Source organism: Epinephelus moara, chromosome 21, assembly GCF_006386435.1.
Source record: "Epinephelus moara isolate mb chromosome 21, YSFRI_EMoa_1.0, whole genome shotgun sequence".
Lineage (NCBI taxonomy): Eukaryota > Metazoa > Chordata > Actinopteri > Perciformes > Serranidae > Epinephelus > Epinephelus moara.
This window is the reverse complement of record NC_065526.1, coordinates 21889004-21916337: the sequence shown is the minus strand read 5'-3', so window position 1 is coordinate 21916337 and position 27334 is coordinate 21889004. Positions and strand designations below refer to the sequence as shown.

Below are 27334 nucleotides of genomic sequence, written 5' to 3'. Positions count from 1 at the left end.
TATTGCTGTAACTACACTGCTAAAGTGCAGATGGCATTTGTCTTCTGGCTGGGAGTTGGGCCGACCCTAGACTGCATGTAACCGAGTTGAATTGCGATCAGATTTGTGGTTTCTCTGGTCAATAGAGACGCATATATGTGGACGCATGTATGTGACTATATGTGAGTGACAGTGTCCTCAATCTCAGCTGGATTTTATGACCTGAGACACTTGACTTGACATGTGTAGTTTCCCTGAGGAGCATTCAAATCAGCACAAAAAAAATCCAATTTACCCATGATGTTTCTTTTATTGTGTGTTATGGGTTTAATATGATTTTAGGAGGCTTGTAATGTACAATATGAAAAGGCTCATTTTAATCTTGCGAGCGAGCAAGGGAAGCAGAGGCTTTTATCAGACAGGAAAGTGAGAAGAATGCTGTAGAATATTTGTCAGATGAAGTGGGACATCAAGTGTCTTTATCATAAAATACAGTAATCCTTCCTTGTGTAGAGGCTAGAAAAGAAACATACAATAGATTTATTAATGACAGAAAAAGGCCCTTTCCCTGGCAGTGAATATGAGTTGCCAAGAGCAGACTATCACCTTTGAGTATTTAGAGTCCCTCTGCCAGGCCAACAACTCCCTTCTTCAGCACCTCGAGAAGCTCAGCAGAAACACTGAAATGCTTTTCCCACAAAGAAGCCCTCACACAACAATAATTCCATCCACAGAGACAAAAAGGCTGCTCAGAAACAGATTACTGACCTCCACCAAAATGTTGGCCCTTTCAGAGCACCCTCTGACAACCAGGTTACGACGAACGACCTGGAGAACACTGACTTTTAACAACGAATGTCTTCTGGAAGAAAAAAACATGACAGCCCAGGGATTCAGCATGAAACTGAAGGCCGGGGAGGAAGAGGAGCCACTGGTGCAGGTCATAGGCAACTTTAGCAAAGGGCAGGTTGTGAGCTGCGTTGATTTGACCAACACATTTGAGGTTCGGGTAGAACTTGTTGTTTGGAGAGAACAGCACAGGAGAAAGGGTTTGATTGAAGAGTCAAAAGTTGTTTGTTGAGGCTAGGGATGTCAGTCTCAGTTAATTTTGCTTTCAATAGCCGACACCTATTTAATGCTAACTAACTGGTTGATTTTAAGGGAAAAAAATGACAGGAAATACAAGAGGTCTTCCTTTTTTGGTCCGGCACTCCATGGACTCAGTGAGCTTAAGTGTGGCATTTCAAAGTGCTTTCCATTTTGAGGTGGTGAAATTTGAATGTCTTGTGATGTAAAGGTCTTGCCTTTTATCATATATTTTGTTGACTTTGCTGACAGACACCCAGTCCGCCACATAACTTGCCAATTACAGCTGGTTTCAGGACAGCACTGCTACAAAAACATGGTAGCCACCCCTTTGGCATTGTTAACTATGTAAGCACCACTATTCGTGCTAACATAGTTAACAGTGTTAAAGGGAAATCTAGCTGCATACTCAGCAGGGCAACCTGGGGAGAGGGCACAATGTTTCCACAACAACCATGTTGGATCAGGACACTAGTGGTAATCGTGGAATAAGGACACCACTAGCTAGCTCCCACCAAACCAGTTTGGTGCGCAGTGCAGTAAAGTGAAGAGTAGCAAAATTGACCCATCGACTAACATGCGTAGCCGCTCAGAAACATTCACAGTGGTTGACCCCTTAACAGTTAACTGTTGACATCCCTGGTTGAGGCCTCTAAGATGAAGAATGAGCTTTGCCAGGAGCAGGAGAAAATCCAAATGCTCAAAGGCTGTGCACGATTGGAGCTAGCAGGCATTCTTACAAAACAAGATTAACAATGTACTTCGTGTAGAAATGAAGGACCACAGAGAACAATGCAGCAAAGAAAGGTTCTAACGAGATGAGACAACACTCTCACACTTGGGTAAGTCAAGAAACACCAAGAAGTTCTCAGACTGGAGGACATGTGTCCCTTTATAGGAGGATCAAGGAATTACAAGAAAAAGAAGCATTGCTAACAGCAAAGCTCCAAAACCATCAGGGATGTGCTTCCCACAAGTGAAAAGGATGACCAACAGGGATTTTCCTGGGTCAGAAAAAGAAGACCACCACCAAAACCAAACAAGGATTCCAGCTGTTGAGATTGCACATGTTTATAAATGTTAACCGCGGCTTCTGTCTCTAGAGACCCAGGAGGGGAGCCCACTCTTTTGCAGTATTCCCAGAGGTATCTTCCATTTTCTTTGAAGATGTTTTGGGGATTTGACTTCCCTGATTCAGGGAGATGTCCCTACCACACTGCATTGGGTGCAACCATCAATCCCTCCTCACTCAAAGCAACAATCTAAACATTATATCAATTAAATCCAGAAACAATTATTCATTTCAGCTTTTATCGATCATTAATGTTTGCCATTTTCCCTTTTGATTTATCCCAGTGCTTGCTACTGAAACAGCCCTTTCACAAAGTAGAGTCTAATTTGATTTTATCTAATCTACAATCAACTGAGGAAATGACTTCACATCTGCTGCAACCTGCACATGCACATATCAGTGAGCGTGCTCTCTGCTACCACAGTGACCCGCCTTCCTCTATCTGCCTGTGCTTTGTTTACATTGTGCTTTGTGTTACTTCGTCTTATTTACTCCCAAGTCTTCAACTCTAATTGTGCTTTTCGAATTGCTCTCCAAGTCGCCTTTACTTTCCACAGCATGACACAAGTTTTTCACACATCTCAATTATCATAGATTGGTTGTTTTTGTTTAGAGATTTGAGTTTGCTGTGCTCATGCAGGCCCTGTCAGGTTAAAAAAGAAATCCATGTTAAAATCTTTAGCTTATCAGAAGCATTAGACACTGACAACACCTGCTGCTGGCATCCAGTTAGGTGCTGGCTAATCAGTGCTGGAAGGATTCCCTAAAAATAACGTCTTATGGTGAAACCAGTGTTCCTTGGTTGATCGCTATTCTTAGATCATTAAGAAGTTTTAAGCGTCGCATAGCAATTAGATCTAATTGTAGAATGTGCGTATTTTGTATTAGATACTGCTTTTTAATCCCAATTAGTTCAGGGGGTTTACCAAGTATAAATATTCTGTTTGCAGCAACACCTTACTTAATATTCATGTCATTACACATATTTGACTTTGGGTAGCTGCCTGGTATTTCTGCAGTTTATTTTTTATTGTTGGCCACTGAGCCGCATTAATGAAGCGGCTGGGGGTTAAGTGGTTTGCTCAAGGGCACCCTGGTGGCAATTTGGGGTGGAGGAACCCCTTTTCCACTCTGTGACTCACGAAGCCAATTTGCAGGGATGTGAAGCAGTGAAATGCTTTCAAAATTGCTTTTGCAAACTTTACCACTGCCTGCAGGTTCACAACTATGCATGAGTGCATGTGCACATTTACTGTGTGTGTGTGTGTGTGTGTGTGTGTGTGTGTGTGAGTGTCCGTGTGTTTTTGTAGTGGACAGAGACAGACACAAAGTCTTTTTTTAATCTCTGGCCTGTATGACTCATCTGACATGGGAATTCAAGTCTGGTTTTACCTTATTAGATTGCTGTAATTTAATTACTGGCATTTAATGACCTTGTTATGAACTGCAGACAAGGTGGAAAACACTGAATGAGCCGACATAACATGATCAAACATAATTGACTAAGGATGTAGGAGACCCCGTTTATAGCAGAAAATGTTAGAAAGCATGATTTTGAATAGTCAAAGGTACACAGTGACATAAAAGTTTTAATTCTGCGTCCGTAAGTGATTTGCTCTGCTATTTGTGAAAATGTGTCATTGGAAAAAAATATGAGTTATTCTATAACAAAAATAGCCTCTTTTCACTATCTGTTGAAATATTCTTGACGATTCTAACCAAATGCGATTTGGGGCAGCTAACCTCTCTAATTGGATAAAGCTTTATCCTGTCAGCTAGCGTGTTATATGCCCTTTTTCCATTGTCACTCTTGGCCGTTCCGAGTAAAGTCATGCCGTGCCGATTTTTGTTTCCATTGCCAGCCAGCCCTCAAGCGGGTAGAGGTGAGGTCTCGCCGACCGCAGCTGACCCCCAACAACCCCTCTTCTCTCCCCCAAACAGGCATGTGTGTTGCGAGACGCCACTCACCTCTGTCTGCAGGAGACCAGAGAGAAAGGCATTTTTAAAAGTCTCTGAGAAATCTCTGTGGTTTGGAGTTCAGTTTCTCTCCTGCATCCTGTTTTTACTTGAGATATTTGCTTTATTTTACTGTTTTATGTTCATTATTTTGCTGCTTTACAATTAAAGCTTATACATAACAAATTAACGGGGGACTTTTATGTTGCATAATTTATAGGAAATTAAAAGTTTTTTTCTGAATTAGCAGAACTTTGTTAGCGGCTTTTCTCCAATAAAGGCAAGTCTAATAATACGGCAGGGAGGAAGAGTAAAAGCAGAAACAGCCACAGTGAGATGTTGATGAAGAGCTGCAGACGACAGGCTCTTACTGCACCTCTGCAAACGGCTCACCTCCAACAGGTAAACTTTTAATTGTCCTGCTGTGGAAAAACATATGCAACAAAAATAACAGGGAACTTTAGCTTAAGACAAGCCATCATCAGTTTAAGACACATCTTTAAGAAGCTAGCCCTGCTGTAACAGAAATGCAAATTCCTGCTGTGCTGGGCTGATGGCCCAAGCCAAGTCAGGCCGGCCATGCCTGTCAAAAATGGGTATAGAACGATATCATGGATCCGAGGTGTGTGTGTGTGGATATAAGTTCTCGGCAAAACCCTTATTAACATCGCCAAATCTACCATAGTTGCAGTTCAAGTGTTGTAATCCATCAGCTATCGTCTCTGGGGGCAATGGCCAGGAGATCTGGTGTTGCTAGTGGATATCCAAGGCTTAGCCAAGACTTACTCTTCAATGCGCTGCTAAGTGTTTACAGCTCGATTAGCAATTTGAGACAGATCCACATTTCGGCTAATCTCTATAAACAGCATATGATTTATCTAATTTATTGCATATTGGCCAATACGTTCCTCTTCTTTTGCACTTCTTCTTCTTAGCTATGCAGCTATCTAAGTTCCGTTAGTCTGGTTAAAAATTCAGAGTCATAAAAAGTGCATCTGTCAAACATGTAGCAGTATTCAGAGCCACGTTATGGTAAGTAGATCTGACAGCACAGAATGTATTTAGTGACACTCATGCCCACACACAATTTCTGTGTGCCTCTATCTCCTATAGACCTGGCCATGGGATCTCTCAGGTTATGTAAATTGAGCACCACAGTGCATTAGGGATTATATTTCCAGCGCTGACACATGTCACATGAAGAGCATGCTTAACAGGACAGCTAGTGCTATAGGTATGTTCGCTAGAGAGAATTCAAGGAGCGGATTTGTACATGAGATTAGAGACGTGACGGCGGTTATTTTGTTTTGTGGTGTTTGGTTTTATAATCTCGAGTTTCATTCAGTCGCTCTCAGAACATTCAGTATGTCAGTGCGTTCAGAGCAGATACTGTACTTACACATATGGTACAAGGACAAGGGCGTCATACTGTAGATATAGTGGAGTATATACTTAAGCGAAGCATATGTTCCCTAACTGTTTATGTTTATCAGTTCCCCATGTGAATTGTTGGAGTGACAGGAGCTGTAGCTCTGTGAGGTCAATTAGTGCAGTTGGTTTGTTTCATGTCAGGCCGCTGAATTTGATTACACACCAAGTTTTCTGTCATTTCAAAAATATCTAGCTGTCTGTTGCATTTGAACAATCTTGAGTTGCTGTGCAGTGTTAAAGGTTTGATAGAGCTGCTTCACTCTGCTGGCTTTGCTAATCAAGTATAACACAGAGAATAATAGGCATATCATCTGAGTGCTGCCGTAGTGTTTCCAGCTATTTATGCAAATATGCACTACATGTTGCTTCGCAGTGATGATTCCAGATAATGTACTCTCTTCACTTCCTGCAAACAAAAGTTTTATGATTTGGTGAGAAAAATAACACAGATAGAGTCTGTTAAATGTCACGTTTAGCATATCAAAAGACCTTGATCTTGATTTCACACTGTGTTATTACACATTTGGTATACTTTGCATCACTGCTGACTAATTTCTAAAGCACACCACAGGTTTTTAGATTATTTCTGGTTTTGTAGAAAGTGGATAATTCATGCAGCACTATGCAAAAATATGTCTGTATTGATGTTAATGATACCATTGCATGATAAAAGCTTTGTTTCCTCCAATTGTGGCTACTGACCACATTTTTTTTATACAAAAAAGGGTCAAATACACATTTTCTTTATCACAAAGCTGATGTTCAACAATTATTTGTCATTTAAGGTTTGAATTTCAAACACAGTACCTTGTGAATGTACTGCTTTTGGCAAATTGGTGGCAATTCTAAAAACTAATCTTTACAATAGCAGCAATGTAAAGTGATTCGTAGTTCATGCGCCAAAGCCTGCAACCATAGCGCATCGTTTCCACACAGTTTTTTGTGTCCATATGTCCGTATAGCATATTGACTACGCCCCTAGTGTCAACGTCAGGAAATGCATCTCTTTATGAACATAAAAACAAAACAAACAAAAAAAGCAGTTGCAGAAATGCAAGAATATTTTAATTTTGAGCAGCAATAATGTATGGCAACAATAAGTGAGGAGGCTGGCCTGTTAGGTGTGCAGCCATTTACAAAATAATTTGTTAAAAGACGCATAATCCACTATCCATGCACTCTATATAGCCCTTTTTAGATAGGAATTGTGCAAATTTGCAGGAAAGCCCAGTCAGTCTTCAGCATTGGCAGTATAAAAACAAAATCGGGGAGTGCAGCAAAATGCCGCCTGCCTACTTTTGTTCATACAGAATGCGCCTTTCTCGGGGCAATGGGGGGCGTGAGCAAGTAACAAAACGTGTAGCTCAGCGTGTGACGTAAACAGTGACATGGGAGGGAAGTCGCGGCTGGTCAGTCCTTTGGCGATTCTCTCGTAAGTCGGTCCGTTCTTCACCGTTCCTGTCATCTGACGGTTAATGGCCTCTTCGTTTGCGAGGGCAAGGAGGGCGAATAATTCCTTGTCTCCCCAGTTGCTCATCTTTACAGTGTCTGTCAGGTTTACGTTTCCCTCTTGCTACTAGCTGCTCGCTAATTCCTGCGATCAGCTGTCTCCTGTTTATCCACCGCCAGTTGCTCGCACGTGTGGTGTCATCAGCAGCTCCTTCCACAAGTCTTCAACAGCCCCTCCCGTTGCGGAAGGCCGCACACACTCCATGGGATCATGGAGGTTGTCATTGGAATGAATGGAGTTTGGTTGACTTGCATACATACAGAGAGCTATGTGGACACGAGGTGTAAGAAATGTAAACATGACATAATGACAGTTTAAAGCATCACATGAATATAAAGGCAGGGTCAGATGCTCCGAAAACGTATTTGTAAAGAAGCACAAGGTGAATTTGTCTTAGCAAACCACATTGTACCTATCTATTGAATAAAGGACCTACTTATTGAATTGCACTGCAGCTGTAAAGCCCTCTGTGACTGTGATGTGACATAATGGATTTATTACAGCAGATATCAAAAACACTTTCCCTTTCTCGTAATGTGCTGCTCAAGCTCCCTTAAAAAGAAAAGCGGACAATGGTACAGTCATTAGTGAGTCCATTAAGTCCTTAATTATGCGATCCTGCAGTGGTGTCTACGTTCCAGCGCACTCGTATTTTTTTTTACTGTAAGTTTGTTTGCTTCTATTTGACCTCCTCTCCCTCGCTACTCATTTCTCCTCTTCTGCTGATTAATGGCGCAAGTCACAGTATTAATTGGCCATGTCTGTTTGCTTGGGTTTCATACATGTTTGGTGAGTTATGTTATTCATGGCAATTAGATTTTTGCAGATATCACCTTGGGAAAGAGAAGAGATGTATACTTGATTTTGTAAACGTTCTTAAAAATGTGATGTTTAGTTGCACTAATCTCTACCTAACCTTAAGAAAAGTTTTGTTGCCCTAAACTTAACCACCTTCCTAAGATTTACATGCAGTGATGTTCCTGCACTTGTAAAGAATATTGCCAGCGATTTGCACATGGTCAAATTAACTGGTACTATATTCAGATCATGTTTTGGAGTCAGGCAGGGTTTTCCATAAGTGTTGGTTATTAGCCGGATCCCTGTCATTGAAACATTTTCCGCCAGCTACTTTCATGCTGTTTCAAGTCATGTCACCTTCACTTTTGAACATTAACCTGGTGAAAGATAGTCATTGGACATCTGGTAGTTAAACAAGCTGAGTTAGCGGCAACTTGGCATGCATTCACTCCTTCCCCACCCCCCTGGCCCACTGAAGAGCGTCTGAGAGAGACATTGATTTTAACATGAAACTGCTTTATCCCTTATCTTTATGGTTTTAATCCCCTGGTCCATTTGTTTTGAAGAGGAGGAGACCTCTGTGGATAATTTGGTTCCTGGTACAAACCTAATGAGCAATGAGCACTGAAGGAATCGTAATTAAGAATCAAACTGAACCTTAGCAGAAGTTCAGGTAGCAGCTCTTCCTGATGTCTGCCCACCAAAAGCATCAGAGAAACACAGATATTTAATGAGAAATTGCTTTATTTAGTGTTTTTACCTGTTTCGATTATTCAGTCCATTTGGAGGAGAAGACCTCTGCGTTTAATTCAGTTCCCGAGGCCTGTATTAGGAAGCAGGATTTAGGGTTAGCAAGGTAACTTCAGGGTTTACCCCAGGTTTTCAGTGCTACAAAGCTGATTGGAACAAAGCACCATGTCAATTTAAGCCGAACAGCTAACCTACTCTGGAGCAGGTTACCTTCAGAGAAAAGGATCACAGTCTGTCAACACCCCGACCACTGACCAGTCAAATTCCTGGAAAACAAGTATCTCAACATGTACATAAGTCCTGAGTGATACATAAAAAGAGAATGTAATTTTATATGTCAGTGAAATCATTTTATTGATCCTGGCTTTTATTTGCACTCTGGTTTTAAAATGGAGCTTCTAACAAACAGAGAGATAAACACCAAAGAAGAATAATCCACACACTGTTGACTGGCTCCCGTAAGTATAAATGCAACATTTTGGCCAGATAGACCCCATCAATCATAAGCTATTTTTCCACTCTTTACTTGGGTAACAGAAACAGTCTGACATCACTTTAAAGTGTTTTTATGTGACACATTTAGATTAGTCACCCCCCACACCCCACCCCTGCGGTGCCCAGCTGGCTACTTTTCACCCAGCAGGACATTGAATGCATGTGTGGAAAACACTGGTCAGGCTTTTCAGCGTATATAAACCTTTTTCCTGCAACTGCAACTTTAATCTCATAATAGCTTTAATTTTAACCCTGAGATTAACATAAATCCGGACATGACACCTGAGAGAAAAAAAAAAAAAAAAAAAAAAAGGTTAACTGAACCATATGTTTTCAAACAGCAATGTTCCTACTCACACAGACTCTGCTGACACTGTTTTACATTAACCAAATTACATGTTTTTATTTTTTTTATTAATCCCTCCGTTAAGTATTTTCCAAGCAGGTGTAAAGTTTTCCTTCAGCTGTGCCAGCAGTGTATTACTCTATATGACCAGTCAGCTGTCAGACTTTCCTCTGGCTGCCGTGCTCTTCTGTGCTCCAGAGGGTGTTGCCAACCGTAGCTACGTAACTCACATGTCACATGATCATGCTGACACCCACACACACCACACACATACGGCACACTCACACACACACAGGTACACAAAGCTTGATGTTTCTGTGACGCATTGCTGCGTGGTGCTGTAATGCTGCTTGTGTCTGCGCTCCGTTAAGCTGTTGGCTTTGTTTTATTCCCCTGCAGAACAAATAACTTCCAAGAACCCACAAATTGCTTACTGGGATTAAAGGAAATGTAGTTTGGATTTAGAAAGGCTTTTGATTCTTGCAGACACAACACAAATACATACTCAGATGCTCATTAACACACATAAAACAGGACAACCAATCATACACACGCACACCCCCACCGCATTCATATTACATTTATTAGCCTCTCTAATATCTTGTCTAAACTCAGTGTCCTCCCTCTATGTGGTCAGTCTGTGTTGAAGATGAAGCACCATACTCTCCATTAAAAAGCCATCCTTTTTCTTAAGATGGTGATGAAATTTCTAATTTGAATAATTAGGACATCGTTATGATTTTTTGTCACTAACGGGCTTTGGTCTAAAGGATCATTCGTGAAATTACTAACTTAAGGATAACTTATGGAGAAGGAAAGCAGAAGGGCAGGATTTTTTCTTTTAAATATACATTGCTCTCTGCTGCAGTAGTTTTTTTTAATATATAGTATAACTGGGAAGCACTAATGTCTAGAATGGTCACTATAATGTTTATTATTTGTCTTTATTGGGTTAGGATTAGCAAGCATTGCACTCAAAACAGGACATTAATTAAACAAAATCCCAGGTTAGCCAAGCTTATTTGATGAATGATAAATTAATGAATGATAAAATTTCCACCCAGACTGTCTGTTGTAAACCATAGATATATAACATTAGCTAGATATTGGACCCCAAGATGGCGCCTATACAGCCCAATGGAATTGCTTGCTTGGCACAAAAGCCAAAAAAAGTTTCTAGCCTCTGGGCTTTCTTCCAGGGTATTATGCAGCTGAATATGTATAGTAGTGTTTTTCCCGCTGGCTCCACCCACGAGTTTCCTATTGGCTCGTAGACGTTACATTGTGATGACATCATGGATTTTTAGATCACTCTTCTCAGCTTGAGGAAAGTTTTACAAATGTAAATCCCCCATTGATCAAAATTCATTATAGAAAGGGTCATAAGTGACCTTGTTTGGAGTTTGAGGTGTCACCAATTTTACAGGCATTTCCTTTATAATAGTGGTCTATGGGAAAATGCTTTTGGGCTGCAGGTTTTTTTTTTTTTGCTGCAATACAGTGAGTGGCCACTGGGAAAAATTGGATGAAATGCTGAGCTACTTTACTGTGGGCCCGTTGTAAACAGCCGCCATAGTTTACTGACTCTCTGGTTCAACTTTCTACTACCATTTATCCCGTGTGGTGCGGTGTAGATAATTTGGCTAAACTTGGCTTGTTCACAGATGTCTGATCTTCAGATTTCTTGTGGTTTTGCTCCATCAGACTTTATTGTTGTTGTCATGTTCCCAGGTCTCAACAATTAGTCTGGAGCACACAATGCTATCACAACCGACTGTCAAATAAGACAAAACTAAGACCCAAGAAACTGAATTCTCTTTTCTGTGTTTAAACAAACAACCTTTTGTGTCATTTCTTGGATAAGGGCAGTCTTCTCCTTTGTCATCTGATGTGAAGTAAACCTCATTTGGATGTCAGAGATTGCACTTGAATTAAGATTCTTGGGTTGCGATGTGAATTCACGGTGCTTTATTTCAGAATTAAGCGGGAGGATAAAAGCCCATATGGCAGATGGATGCTCAACCTTTTAAAATGATGACTTGGCTGCTGGTAAATCAAACACCCACCCTCTGCTGTTGCCAAACGGTCCATTGCCTCTCATTGAGTCACTGTGTGCAGGCTGGAATCTGCTGAAGCTGGTTTTTCTTACGGCTTTATATCTTTATGTCCACATTGGTCTGACCATGGACACATAAAAAGATGATTGTTGTCCTGCTTCCAATGCGTTTTTGTTGAAACTGGTTGCATTGTTGATACAGTGAATGTGCAGAAAATTCACTTTTCACATTTACACACTAAATACTTTGCTCACAGACATGTATGTGTGAGTACACAACTCCATCTCATAAGCTCACTCCAGAGGAAACATGCACTTCATAAAGCTGCCCAAAGCAGTCTTTATCAGCCTCGGCTCCAAATGGCAGCAAAAAGTAAATGGTTGAAATGTGTTTGAGCTTCATAGAAATATTGCGGCACGATGTGAGCAAACTCCACACAGTCTGCTTATATTCACTAACCTGCCTGTCAGAGTCAAACGACTTCTATCCAGTGGTCAAACAAAACACCCTGGTTTCATTTAAGTGAAGAGGGAGAATTCAAAGCATCTGAAGTGACCTTCTTTGCCCTTCACAGTCCACTTTTGATAAGACTGTTACATTTTGTACATAAAAGTTCTGCCTGGAGCAGCTTTGAAACACAGTTCAAAGGCTACACAGCTGCATTAAAGGCAATAAAAATAACCTTTATAGCCTTACATGGAGCTGACGACTGAAGGTGGTGGTATGCAAGGATGAGGTCATGTAATAACTATTGTAATACTGGCTTGCTGTTTTACGTAGATGCTACACAACTCAGTGTTCTGGCAATTCATCAGCACATTATTAGTATTTATTGGTACGTTGATTACCAGCTGTGATAACGTCACAACAGCTGGCATTGTTTTCATCTTGTGAGTCTGTGTGTGTGTGTCATCATGGCACAATGTGGTCATGGTGACAGCTGTTGTAGCAGGAAGTAACACATAAGTATTTAGCAGGTGTTTATATGCCTGTCTGTCTCTCAGTTTGTGGACAGATTTTGTCAACATGATAGTGTCTCAACTGTGCAAGAGGCAGTCACAGAACTGTGAAGTTGAGCTTGCAATGATGGCAGAGTTTGGAGCTAGTTTTGGTCTGAGTCAGGGTGCTGGAAGTAGGAGGGAAAGTAGTGGGGGCTATTGACCCTCACACATTTTACCGCTGGCCGACATTTGTTTTAAATCATGAAGTCAACTGAGGCTACAATTCACACAGGCTCACCAAAACTGGACAATAGAAGATTGGAAAAAACATTGCCTGGTCTGATGAGTCTGGATTTCTGCTGTGACATTCAGATGGTAGGGTCAGAATTTGGTGTAAACAACATGAAAGCATGGATCCATCCTGCCTTGTATCAACGGTTCAGGCTGGTGGTGGTGATGTAATGGGGATATTTTCTTGGCACACTTTGGGCCCCTTAGTACCAACTGAGCATGGTTTAAACACCACAGCCTCCCCGAGTATTGTTGCTGACCGTGTCCATCCCTTTATGACCACAGTGTACCCATCTTCTGATGGCTACTTACAGCAGGAATTAAGGCAGTTCTGAAGGCAAAAGGGGTCCAACCTGGTACTAGCAAGGTGTACCTAATAAAGTGGCTGGTGAGTGTATGTATCCAACACCAGTTCAGTTGACCCAAACTGGCCAAATTGACATTTTCAGTGAATTATGTATTAATGCCTTGCTAATTTTGTTCTGTTTCAGTAATTACCAAAAAAGGCTGCACGATCTCTCAAAATAGCTCAAGGGTGTCTGTTTGGTGCCGAGCATAAAAGGTGGTGACTGAACAAAGACTGAACAGTTAATATATTATGGGGTCTAATCACTGAATGTATCCTTTTTGTCTCTGCTGCATTAAACCACTGAATTCATTTCACCTTCTACAATATGAACAAAGGATTTTGACTCTCTGTTTTTATTTTGTGCTCATAGCGTTATTGAAGTTTTTTTTTTTTTTTACTTTATCTTGTGGATTTGATTGGCAGACTTTGACATGAGTGGGCTGCATTCAGCCAACCACTGATCTTTTTTAAGGTTTCTTCTGTCCCCCGCCATTCTTGTCACATCTGTCATTTGCAACCTCCCACGGGAAAGGCTTTGTTTAGAACAGATATCAGAACTTTTTTGAAGGAGTTACCAATATTCCTCAGCAAGAGCAGCTTGCTTGCACTGCAGCAGCATTTGTAATTTTAATTAGAGCCATTAACAGCAGGAGAAACATTCAGCACAGAGCCTGCTGTTGCTGTTCCCACCCCAAACTGAATGGCCACCAACGTGACAGTGTGGGTGTCACATTAACATTTGTATTTACATACTATTTAGGCATTTTGCTCACGTTCCAGAGCAACACTGAATAAGACAGGACACACTGGATTGTACTGTCTGTACTAGAGATGCTTTGTGAATCAGACGATAATTGGCATTTTACAACAATGCATTTCATTTTTAATATTTTTCTTCTTTAGAAATTTGTGCAGAATAATTTGTTATCAACAGCTCAAAGGGAACACACATTAACATGTTAAAAAAATCGCTCTCAGCTTGCTTTTTCTGTGAAACTCAAATGGTGTTTTGTCTGTTGTCCCCCATATAAATAATGCATTCTTAATACTTCTGCTCCTTTTTTCCCAATTCCAGTATAATATGAAAATTAAATTGCTTGTAAGGAAATGAAAATATATATATAATTTTAGTTTTTGTCCAAGCTGATTTAATATGCAGTGATAACTCAATCCAAAGTGTGGAATCATTTGAAGTATCTGCTGCTGGCCTGTGGTGCCTGTGAGTCTCTAATTTGAGATATCAGTGTTGACTGTTGAATAGCAAACTAGCTTGACGCATAAGCATTAAAGGGATACTCTGCCAATTTTAAACCAGCAATGAACTCAGACTTCCTCAATCTTACCAGCACCCAAATCTTCCCGTTCATCTCCCAGGGAGCTCTCAGGCTGTTGCTTGAACTATGGTTGCACTTCGTTTCATTATCGTTTGCCCGCTACCACGGGCTCAAAGAGTATTGACGCAGATCAAGGGAGACCTGCCCTTCTCTCTCTCTCTCTCTCTGAAACACAGACCACACTCAGATCAAACAGTAAAACTAGGCAGTGCTGATAAAATGTCAACCAAGATTTGGTTACTGCGTTGCCTATTTCAAATCTCAACATATTTTAGCCTAACGTTTAACTGTAAAATGAGATCGACCACCATTTTGTTTCCTGTGTCAAAACAGACCAGCCAGAGTGTTTATTTGTTCAGAGCGGTGCAGTGCATTCTGGTAGTTGTAGGTTTCCTACCCTTTGGGCAAAAGCATCTTTCTTCTCTATAGACAGCCTAGTTTCATGAAAAGATCATCTTTTTCGTGGAGTGAAATACTTCTTTAACCATTAAATAATATAAAACTGAAAGCTTTTCTTAATTCAAATACCCAGGTGCCAACTATTGCATGCTTTATTTTTGTTAAGATTATTAAAATTCTTCTTGAAACAACTGTACCCAATACTCATTTTAGATAAAAAGAGCTAAAAGCATTATAAAGTAAGTCAATTAAGGAAACCTCGGTTAAGTCAGTTAACTAACGTTAACTTGCCCTCCCCCTTGCCTGGGGAAGTTTTCTGTTCATCCCAAACACATTTTCTATCAGGACGCTGTTCGTCTTTAGCCTGTGCAAAATTGATGTGACTCAACAGAAAACGTAGATAAGATAGATTAGATAAGGCTGATGGCCACTGCCATAGGAGCATCTCAAATGTATATGTATATGCATATATATATATATATATATATATATATATATATATATGTATATATATATCTATAAAAATGTATAACTTGTGCATGTGTTGCTGTCTTTCCACAATGCATCTCTTGAGGTAGAAACACATTACATTCAAATTAGAGCTGCAACTACAAATTATTTTCATTATTATTGACATTAATCATTTGCTCTATGAAAAAAAAAGTAAAAATGTACACAGATGTCGTAAACTGTCTGCCAAAGTTATTCAGTTTACTGTCTCATAATACAGAATGAAGCAGCGAATCATTACATCTGAGAAGTTCTTACTTGTAAATGTTTGATGATTTTGCTTGAAAAATATTTAATCAATTCAGACATGAGAAAACTGCCACACAAATGCAAAGTTCCTTATTTTGGTGCCATCTGGTTTCAGTAGGGTCGTTAAATTTCCCTCAAAAACAAAATATAAGCCATCAGAATAATTTAAACATGCTACAGTTATATGAACATTGCACATTTTTTCATTTAAATACATCACACTACTCTTTCAACAGCAAGTCATCTCTTGATCAGTCGATTTGTAAGATTTAGAGGAAACAACACAAATGAGTTAGAGTGCAACTGAGTGTTCACCACAATCAAATATCGAACAAGTCAAACACTGAGCTGTTTCCTGTTGATCAGAGGCCAACTCCAGATTAAACCCTGCCTCAGATTCCTGCTGCACCCTATCTGTCTTGCCAAAACGTAGATGTCCCAGGACTCTAGTATTTTATTGACAAATCTCTCCTCCGCTACGGTCACAAATCACGGTCGAGGCTGCAGAATACATTGTAGCACGGCTTAACTGAGTCATCATGTTTTTACAGGCCTTGTTCTGCTTATCAGACTGAAAACCTGTGTGTTCCCTGAAAGCATGCTAATCTCCCTGGGTGATTACATTGACCCTAGGCCATTGATTACACACCGTCTAGGCTAGAATGTTATTGGAACACAGGCAGTGACCAATTTTTGCATCCTGGCAGCGCTCTCTGCCCAACCAGCGTCGTGCTTTCTGCTGTGCGGAAAATAGGTCCTGACTGTCGCTGCCACTGCTCAAAGCAGAAATGGACCTGTTTTTATTATGAGTTAGGTGAGAATGGGATAGGTTTCATTTTTTAAAATGTTTTTCCCTGCGGGTATGCAGGGAGTGTTTTTTTGCTTGAGTGACAAAGCAATTGTTAGAGGAAGGCGAGAACCGTTGCTATGTTACCCTCTCCTGTTTAATTTCTCCTTTTTTTTGGTGTGCTCACTTCTGGCTGTCACAACAGCTGTCGAGAGGTTGAGCATTGTGGAGCCCCACTGTATACTGCAGGGCGGCTCTGGTTTGACACCGGTCCTTTCATTTCTTAAATTTCCATTCTCCTTTCTGAGCAGGTCAGGTGAGGCCAAAGAACTGGAGGCAATAAGAGTAGAGGAGGAAGATGCTGAATACCAACTCTAATCTCCTCTTTGTACTCTCTGCTCACCCTCTCTGGGGGAAAACAAATAAATCTCTCATCTTCAGATATAGAGGCAGACAGCTGGAGGCTCATGTCTTCGTCTCACTCTGTCAGTGGCCTGCTTAACCTAGTGGCCACTGGAATTTGTCAATTTGGTGGGGAAATACACCCATGAGACAATATTAGGAAGTTTATTAGTTGATGGGAGACACCCCAAGTGAATAGGGTAAAATTTTTAACATATAGATATCACCAAGAAACCTCCTCAGTTGATTACCTTACCTTTTGCCTAAATATGTCATTGAGGCATCGTCTAATGAAATATGCAGTGATATGCACACATTTCTGGAACAAAAATTTGAACATTGTTTAATGCCAGTTTCAAAAGGTTTTTACAGATGGGATATCTTTGTATCACCCCATAAATCAGGAAGTACTGTCAGTAGCCCTAAAAATCGTTTTTTGCCATGTTTACAGGAAAACAAATTGCAAAAAAAATTGGGCCATAAATAATATATGAATGAACCCCATTGTAAAAACTTGCAGAATATCAGTAGGAATAAAACTGTAAAGTTTGGTGTATGTAAGTGCTACTGACTTGGAGATTTCTGGCTCAGAATATGAGAATATATTTATATATATATATTTCGGCCGCGCTTTGGGAAGCAGAGATAAACGGTAAACACCGTAAGGTAAGACAACAACTCGGAAGACCACCTAAATGTGGAATGTTAGTATACAGGCTTTCCACATCGAGAGGCGATGGCCGCCCTTATTTATTTGAGCCAGAATACACTGATGAAGAGCTTCGTGAAATTGAAGAACGGAGGAGGAGAGAGAGAGGCACAACAGGTAACGTTAGAGGATGACAGAGGAGGAATGGCTGCTGGAAGGATTTAGCTCTGGAGATTGGTGGTGTAACGTTACCTGTGAATGCTGTACCCCAGTGCCCACAGAAGAGGAATACCTCTGTTGCAAGGAATGGGACTGGTTGCAGCCTTAGCTAAATGGTAAACAACAAACATGGCACCACACCGGTAAGGTAAGACAACACGTTTACATGTCGTTTTCTGTATGTTCTCTGACATTTATCCTAACGATATGAGGCGGTCTTTGTGGAGAAAAAGCTTGTTTAGTGGAATAACTTTACACTTGAAAGGATGCCCGTTCAATTAAGTTTTAACAGGTCTGACGCTACGGCTGTATCTAGGCTAACGGCTAACATGCTAACTATTATTTCTATGTCACTAGTGACTTGAAACAAATTTAGGACGATAGGAGACGGGTTGAAATAAACTGAAATTTCCCTTTAATATATATTTTGGATGTTTCTTTTCATGCGAAATTTCCCTTTAATATATATTTTGGATGTTTCTTTTCATGCGTTCCAAAGAAGACATGTTTTGGAAGCAAAATAGCCCAGAATCTTAAAATCAGCACACACAGAAACTTTGTTTTATCTGGGGTGTCTTGTCAGGTGAAGTTCGTTGGGTGCAGGATTGTAGCTGATGATTAATGTTTCATATCCTATTATAATAATAATCGAAAGTCCATTTTCAACTCAGTTTTAAAGCACAGAGTTGGAAAAGTCCTGAACTCTGATACTTGAGTAAACAAATGTTTGTATTATGCTGTATGTCCTGTGTATATTCTGCTAAAAGCAAAATATTGTTTTCCCATTCAGAAGCCATTTGCCTTTTGGTTGTTATTCTCTTGTAAATGCAGTTTCCCTACCTAAAAATGTTACTCTGACCACACCTTTTTAAAAATGTCCTCATCCACTTCCCAGCCAGCACAGACTCCCTGTCCGACCACTTATAGTTTACCCTCAGAGTCTGTGGTGACATATTGAACATGGCACCGCACCGCAATTTCTCATGTCATGACGGCTCAAGTACACATGCCAGGATTTCTAGGGTGAATTTCAACAGCATGCTATCAAAGCTCCTACAGATCAGGCTTTACCAGCTGACCCTGCCTGGCTGCAGCTGTCAGTGAAATATTGAGCTGTCAAACAAGAGACATCACATAATAAGTCTGAGAAGCTCACACCAAAGACCCTGAACTCCAGATATAGAGCTAGTCAGGGCTGTGGGTTGTTTACTCCTGCAACTCCAATAAAAAAAAAATCTCTGTCAGACTACATTAGTTTGCAGATGACACAGTGTTTTTCAGATTGAACAGAGGCAGCAGTTTAATCTGCTTGTATTCTAGTGCAACTTTATCAAGTTTATTTATATAACCTTAAATGTCCCAGAGGGCTTTACAGTCTGTACAAAACATATGCAATTGTCCTTTCTTTAGACTCTTTATTCTCTCAAATTAATGTGATAAAAAATAGTGGACTCCAGGAAAGCATCCACAGACTGCAGGCTTAACCTTTAAATAATACTCCACCCAGAATCTATTTTTGGCTTATCAAATAAAAAATATATTAATCTTTCACAGAAAACAGCAGTTTTTGGATTTTAATCTTTCAGAGAGAACAGGAACTGTGAGCAGCTTTAATTTATGTTGGTTAGAATGGATTCCAATGGTGGCCCCAATGTCTATAAACCAACTTCCTGCCCTCCTTCTTTATCCTCAGTATTTTTCAAACATTCATATTTTGCTTATATGAAGCTCAGCTTGTGGCATCTGTGCTGTATAAATATTGAAAGTCACATTCGGAAGCAGCTCAGTCCAGTGCCTTCACCATATTTATCACTACTGACAACTGCAACTCATGTATATGTATTAGTAATATTCTCAGGATAGTAGTTTGAGCAAAATGTATTTCAAAGCAATACACTTGGCATACACTTAGTAACTTGTGTTTATACTTTTATACACACCAGTGCCACTATTTACATTTATATTTATAGCTGCACTGTGCTGCTCTTCTTCATAACTTTATCTGCGTCATTAATACTTATCAAATGGTTTCTTAAAATTTAAGGTATAAAGATCTGCATAAGATCAAATTTCCATTTAAACATCAGGGAAATTAGTCGTTTTGAACGTCTCTGGTTGGCTAGACAAAGCAAGATATTTGAAGGCAAGGCCAAATTCCTCACCTTTCTGATTTGACTTTTACTGTCATTTTCACAATTTTCTGATATTTTATAGACCAAACAATTAATTAATCAACAATAAGTAATCAACACATTAATCAATAATGAAAATAATAATGAAAATGATTTGTATTTATATGTATTTAATATACATCTTACTTTTTCCCATTGCAGGTTTTTACAACAACAAAAACCACAAAGAAAAAGTAGAATTGCAGTGCAGTAATCAATACAATATGTTGCTGTCAGATTGAGAAATGGGGAGTAACGGCACAAGAAAACAACTGTGAAGTCATTGTGGCTGGTGAACAAGTCATGGACATAAGCAGCCCCGTGGAAAGTAACATTATCTTAGGTGACAACACATCTGTCTACAACATGAGACACATTCAGTCAAAACTTCAAGCCCCTGAAATGTCCATAATATAAACGCTATTGTGTGACGAATCAGGAGCTGGAGTAGCAGGCCGTGATTTATGACACGGTCCACCAAAGTGGCCCTAATGTTGTCTGAAATATGTCTCCGTCTGTTGCCAAGTCCTCTCTCTCTTCCTCTTTCTCTCACTGCCTCCATGTCTGCAAAGTTCTCACAAAAGAAGTGAGCTTACCCAAGCTCTATTTGTAGTGGCTATTATCAGACAGATTGGGTTTCAATCAGTGTATAGGTGTTTTTCATGTGTGTTGGTGTTGACAGTATCTGGTATGTTTTTCAATGGGCGTGTTTTCCTAGTGAGTCTAAGGGAGTTTCATTCTTGAATGAAGTTTTAAATGTAAGAAATAATGTTGCAAGATGTGGGTTACAGAACTGCAAACAAAATGCAAAGCATAAAATGTGTTTGTTCATGTGGTGCCTTTTGTTTAAGGCAGGGTTTTTTGGCATTTTTCAGCCTGAAGACCCTTTAGCTCAAAGAGAGACAGAGCAGGGACCCCCTACTATGGATACTGTATAAAAATAATTTGCACTTGAGGTAATTTTCAGTATTTTGGGTCTTCTATTGTTTGTTTTTGCCTGTAGCTGCTATGTCAGCAGCAGTTGTAGCACGGCTAGGTGCAGTAGCCTCACCCTTTGCACTTTCACCAATGGTTTCTGAGATGAACGGTGTGTCAGTCTTTTTCTAGAAGATACAAAATGAGCCATTGTAGCTCACAAGAATGTACACTTGGAATAACAATACAGCTAACTGGCTTATATGTTTCAATAGTACATAAATGTTAGCTTACTAGTTAACCTTGCCATTATGGATAAGGGTCACACAATGATTTAGCACTGGCTAGCTCATATGATTGCACAGAGATTCATGGGTAACAGTTAGCTTATCATAAATGTTGTCTACTGTAAATTACACTCCCCTTCAGACCCCCTTTTGAAAAACAGGGTTTAAGGCATGGTTACAAAAGTTAGGATCTTGACTTGTTTGACTTACAAAAGTCTTGCAGATTCCCTTTAATTTACCACCAAGCATTTAAGGCAAGAGTGAGAAGTTGATCATGGAAGAAATTGAGAAAATGAGTTCACTGCCTCACCACTACAAGCATTAAGCCACAGATAATTACATGGATTTTTCTCTGTCTTAAACTGAATTTCCCAGTTGGCTCTATGCCCAGGAGTCACTTTGGGCCTGACCCGTGCTATTAACCCAGCGTGTTGCCTGTCTGGGTAATGACAGCAGGTGAAATGAGCCAATTTTGTTTTGGTTGGCAGAGACACTGATTTATCATATGTTTTGGCACACAGCTCATCATCACATCTTCGTTTTTAGCTTTAAAAAGAAGCCCAAGTTGCTCAGTACTGTACAGTAAGTAATTTAATTTTTGAATTGTTTTGAACAGATTTTAACTTTTCTCCTGCAGCCTGCCAGTGACAAAGGGATGTCAGAAAATGTCTAAATTGTTCCTTCTTTCATCTCAACACTTCAAAAAAACACTAATTCTCATTATAAAGCCCTGCTGGATGCTCTACATCTGGTAAATTGTCTTTCGACTAAACAACAAAAATTGATTGGCCATTGAGTTAACAGTATTGTTAGCCAAACAAAAGCAATAAGCCTGTCACAGAGCATTCTCACAGCAGCACTCATCAGAGACATTTTTTTCAGTACATGTACTCATATCATTTAACATTGGCTTTCCAAGTAAGCACAGTGTGCCAGCATCACTCAAGATGGAAAATCAAAGCAAATGACCAACTGAACACATTTCAGCGTTTATGGTGAATTATAGTCTGACAAGGAGCTTTGTTGAAGGAGGTAGGGTATTTTTTTCTATTCTTGTATATTAGAAGGGAAGCTCACTGGCACACAGCTGCTCTTAATAACCATCATTAGTGCCAACCAAATGACATGCGTTGTGATTCTAGACTTGCAGCTCACCCTTCATCCATTCACTTCCTTATGATTCTTAAAACTAGTGCAGTGCCTGTTCAAAATGTGCCTTTTCATAATGGGTCGATTGCTTGGCCTCCGGTATTGCTGCTTGCAGCTTTGTCAAGAAACTCTCATCCAAACAACTTCACAATCCACAATGCATTTCCTTGGGTCCTGAACAATGCATCTACCATGACATAGTTGCATCCCTAGCAGTGCTAGAGTATACACGTCATTTGGGTGCAAAAGCTCACATGAACATTTTATGGCGTCATTGAATTCAAAGCCTGGATATTTCTGGGAAGAAAAGTTTTCACTCTGTAAGTTACATTGTTGATGCTTGAAATGTTTGAGTTTGTGGCACTGTAAAATCTCTGGTCTCTCTTCCGTCATCTGTTTAATGTAGTGTAGCTAGCCGTTCAGCAGTGTAACAGTTACAAGGAGTCCCCTCTCAGTACACTGTGCAATACACTTCTGGCAGGAGTAATACACTATAAACATGTCCTGTGGATCCCAGGAGCCTGCACTTGACAGTGCACTTCCTTGGGTCTTCAGCAACACATATACCAAGTGTAAGTCAAAAGTTGAAGGACAGACATACATACATACAGGCAGCCAGACACTTCCTCTGTTTTAGTTAGGCAGGCCTAGCTGTCAGTATCTTAAGAGAGAGAGTTCAGTATGTGAAGAAGCTGCTGCCACAGGGAAAGGTCCAGTGTGTAGGATATAGGTGGATATATTGGCTGAAATGGAATATAATTTAATAAATAAATATGTTTCTTTAGTGTACAATCACCTGAAATTACAAATGGTCATGTTTTTGTTACCTTGGAATCAGTTTATATCTACATAGGGAGCAGGTCTGTATACGGAGATCGGCATGTTGCACTGCCATGTGCTTGCAGTAGTTCAAAATGGATAAGCCAGTCCTTAGAGAGGACCATTCTCATTTTTGCGCCAGCCACTGTAGTTAGCAGCCCCTCTGTGTGAAAAGAGCCTTGGGAAAAAAACAGATTTCTTGTGTGAAACTACATGCCTGCCATGACATGCCAAACAGTATCTATTACTGATTTGTAATGTAAATCTGCTTATTCAGTGTTTTTACTGGTTCAAATCACCTCGTCTGTTTGTTTTAGAGAGGAAGAGACCTCTGCGGATAATTTGGCTCCTTGTAAAACCTCCTGAACAATGAACATTGAAGGAATCCTAACCGGGAGATGTTTCAGGCTTCAGCTGATTGCAATCAGCAAATCCCCCTAAATATTACACTCTGGACCTTTGAAGGTCCTATATAGTTTGTTGTAATCTTTCTTAGCTCTATGGAGCACTTTTCCTTTGAGTGGTTCCATGTTTTGTTTATCTCGAACAGTCTTACCAATGGTGTCACACTATTCTGGTGATCAAAAGGTGGCTGTAACACACCAAGAATTGCTGCAATGTGTCGGGAAAGTCAGGGAAGAAGCAAGACTGCAAGCACTAAACATGGATTTAAAGAATTCTGGATTTAAATGCCATACTATACTTAAATAAGTTTAAGTTTAAGTTTAAGTTTAAGTTTTAAGTTTATTTACTTTATTAATCCCCCTGAGGGGAAATTCAATGCAATTCAATTCAATGCAAATGTTCTATGATAAAGGAAATTCTCTTGATACATAAGGCCTCAAGGATACACACAATGCATTTTGGTGAGTAACACTGAATGTGAACATAACTTTTGTTGGTTTAGAAAACTCAACAAAAGGAAAAGAATAGGATATTAAATGTATGTGTTATTCTTTTTGGCAACATGGTTTTAGGAATGGCAGTGCAGGTCAGTTGGTCGTTCCACCACTTGGTTCAGACTACAATATCTCAACAAGTACCAGATGCTTTGCCACAAAAGTTTGTGGTTCCTAATGTGTTCTTATGACTTAGATGATTGCATTTTTTCTGAAGTGCTATCTGGAGTTTACTTTTGATCTGACTTGAGTGAAATGTTTGGACAGCTATGACATAGATTGCCATGGAATTGTAGGAAACAGTCAGTTCTGCATGAATATTGATATTATGACTGTGTGGCTCTTTTGCAGAGTTGGACTTGGGGAAATACGCAATTATTTTCAACATTTCCCAATGGATATTGTTGCACAGCAGACAGTGTGTCAGTCGTTCACATTGAAGCTTTGCAGATAGATAGACACAGCTTAGATTGCGTGCCATTCCTTTTTTTCTAAGGCTTCTTTCATCATTCATTCATCAGTTCAAAAAAAGTCTTCCTGCATGTGGAAAATGATGCTATCTGCTAACTTGTAGGGTGTTTCACTACTGTAGACACAATACAGTCTGGCCCCAATGCCAGTGTTGGCCATGAAAAAATAAATAAACCAAACAACATTCATGAATGTCCATATTTTTTTTTTCTCAGCCATCTTCACAGAACCATTTTGGAGGCTTTACTTGGTAAATATTCCAACCACAGCCATGGAATGTAATCAATGAGAGCATCTGAAACCTCCCACTCTCCATCTTTCTGCTTAATAATTCAACAACAAGCGTAGCCTCTGTGGGCATTCACTGTGAAAGGGGAGCGTGTGACCTCCAGCACAGCAGCAGGTGGTATACTGCAAGGGGTTGCAGTGTGCAGAAATTGATGTTAACTGTTCTGCTCTCTAGTGTCTATTTACGGTGGGCTTTTGGCAGGCTTCAAGCATATTTAAAACAACATTACACACATTGATCTATAGCCACAATTGAGTTAGTCTTGGAAAAATATGACAAAGAGAAGATGGTGTTTGATCGTTTCAGTGATTTCACATGCTGGATACCAGCTGGTTTGGATGGATGGATGGATGGATGGATGATGGATGGATGATGGATGGATGGATGGACAGTACTTTATGAATCAGCTTAAATTTCACTATTACAGCAGCGTTAAGCAAAAAAAGGTCATAGATAAAGGGCAAAACATTAAAAATAAAAAATCGTTTTTCTCTTTTTTTTCATGTAAACCTGTCCACGATGGGAAAGTTCCTCATTATGCTGCAATGTAAAGTCAGTTAAGACTTGAAATAAAAACTCAAACAGTAAACCCAACTAGCATATTTGGTCATTATCATTATTTTTTAGCTAAAGTTTAAACTGTCACTCACAAAAGCAGCAATTGCTTACAAATGACTGCCACCATTAAAGCTATAATAACTTTATAAAAACACTTAAGTGTCTTTATTAATTACTGTCATAGTACTCAAGTCAAGGGTAAACAACTGACACTGACCCAGTTATACAGGCAATCTAATAAAAGTTGTCACATTGCTGATGGTGTCAAAAGCCACATGTGGGAGCACAGAGAGCTGCAATATCAAGGCTATTCTAATTTTAGATAGTCAACACATGCAAATGAGTCCAGCCAAAGATTTTTTAGACAGCAGACAATTCTATTTTCATATCAGGAAAGGCACAGGTGGAACTAAGAGCATTAATACTGTCTTCAGTCCAATTAAGTGTCCCAGTATTGAGCCAGCATGGAGCTATCTGACACGTGCTTTGTTTATGTTATTTACTACACCTATGTTTGACAAGACAGAATGTCACTTATGACAAAGTATGCCAAACAGGCAGTTATTTCGAAAGAAGTAGACAAATCACCAGAGCTGGATTACATAGACTGCAAAGAGATCAGTATATGAACAAAGTTTAAATACTGTATGTCCCATCCTAATCCAACATGTCCGACATGTTTTGTTTTGTTTTTAAGGGAGATAAAATGCAGAAAATATATTTTTTTCTCTTTTCTTTTGCTTGCTGCTTGAAATAATCAATTAAATTGAGTCTATTGGGCAAATTTTGTTGTGTTTGCTGTCTATAGTGGTCCAATTTTGTGATTTAGTTCAAGAGGACAGGCTGTTTTTCACAGAAAACAAAAACGTCTCCAAGTGCACCAGGAGTCCACCCAGATTAATTTCACATCAGCTGCAAATTAATTTATCATGTCAAGATGGCAGGGGAGTAATCCCATTTGTTAAATGGCCTGTTGGATCTCTGTTTTAGATTAAGATGTCTGGTGAAGCAACTGGAGAGAGGAGAGGCTTCCCTCAGTGACCTCAAGAAAAACCTTGAGTATGCAGCGTCGGTGCTGGAATCCGTTTACATCGAGGAGACGAGGTAAGAAAACAATAGCTGCTGAACAAGTATTGACATGGTTCATTTATTGAGAACAACAGTGCAGCTCTGACAAAGGCCAGGCTTTGGAAAATGGATGACTGTCATTAGTATGGCAATTGACCTGTGCTGTAATTGTTAGTCTCATTTTAACCATTTCGTGTCTTTGCTTGGTTACAGAATGTCATACCTTTGTAATGAAAAATAGACTAAATGTAAATTTGTAACAGGGACATTCCAAAACCTACCCTAATTTTAAAATGCTTATTAAGCAGACTAATTGCAAGGGTACATTTTGGAATTGTACATTTCTGAATACCACAGTTTTGGTGGCACCATCACCACTGGAATTGCCGCCATTTTGTTGTTTGTTGGAGTCAGACAGAAGCAACAGTGGCCTGCAGTGATCAGCAGCTTGGTAGCCACCATCTCTTCCACCTCATGATGACAAAATCAGCTCCTATATATGTAATTAGAACTATGTCACTTCAGAAACATTGGTATGAAACATACAAAATGTAACGTATCCATGGTTTGAAGAAACCTACAATGCCACCCATTTGCCTTTACATCTTCTGGTGACTGTACTAAGTACATTTGCCGAAGTACTGTACTTACTTATCACTTCCTTTCAGAGGTAAATATTGTACTTTTTAATCTACAACATTTATTCAAGAGCTATAGTTACTAGTTACCTTTTAGATAAAGTATGCATTGTAATAGATTAAACTATCCAATAGCATATAAAGCAGTTAAAGGTCCAGTGTGAAGGATTTAAGGGCATCTATTGGCAGATATGGTAGTCTATATAATATCCATAACTATGTTTTCAGTAGTTTACAATCACCTGAAACTAAGAATTGTCTTTTAGTTATCTTAGAATGAGCCATTTATATCTACATACAGTATGGGGTCTCTCTGAATTAAGGGTTAATTTCAACCAAACCAGGCGGTATTTGTGAGTTATTTTGTTTCTGTCGACTTTGAATCAAGCGTGTTTTATGATGATAAAATTACTGCGGCAATACATTGACTATGGATAGGTACCCCATACAACCCCACTTC

General features: G+C 39.7%; 1 protein-coding gene across 6 annotated transcripts in view; it reads left to right on the top strand.

The window, feature by feature from the left end:
* pde1cb (phosphodiesterase 1C, calmodulin-dependent b) overlaps positions 1-27334 on the top strand; it is a 125472-nt gene that overhangs the window by 67411 nt on the left and 30727 nt on the right. For all 6 annotated transcript variants that reach the window (XM_050074762.1, XM_050074757.1, XM_050074758.1 and 3 more), the window contains one exon: positions 26159-26272. In XM_050074762.1, coding sequence (XP_049930719.1) covers positions 26159-26272 — 114 coding nt within the window. The remainder of the gene's footprint in view (positions 1-26158; positions 26273-27334) is intronic.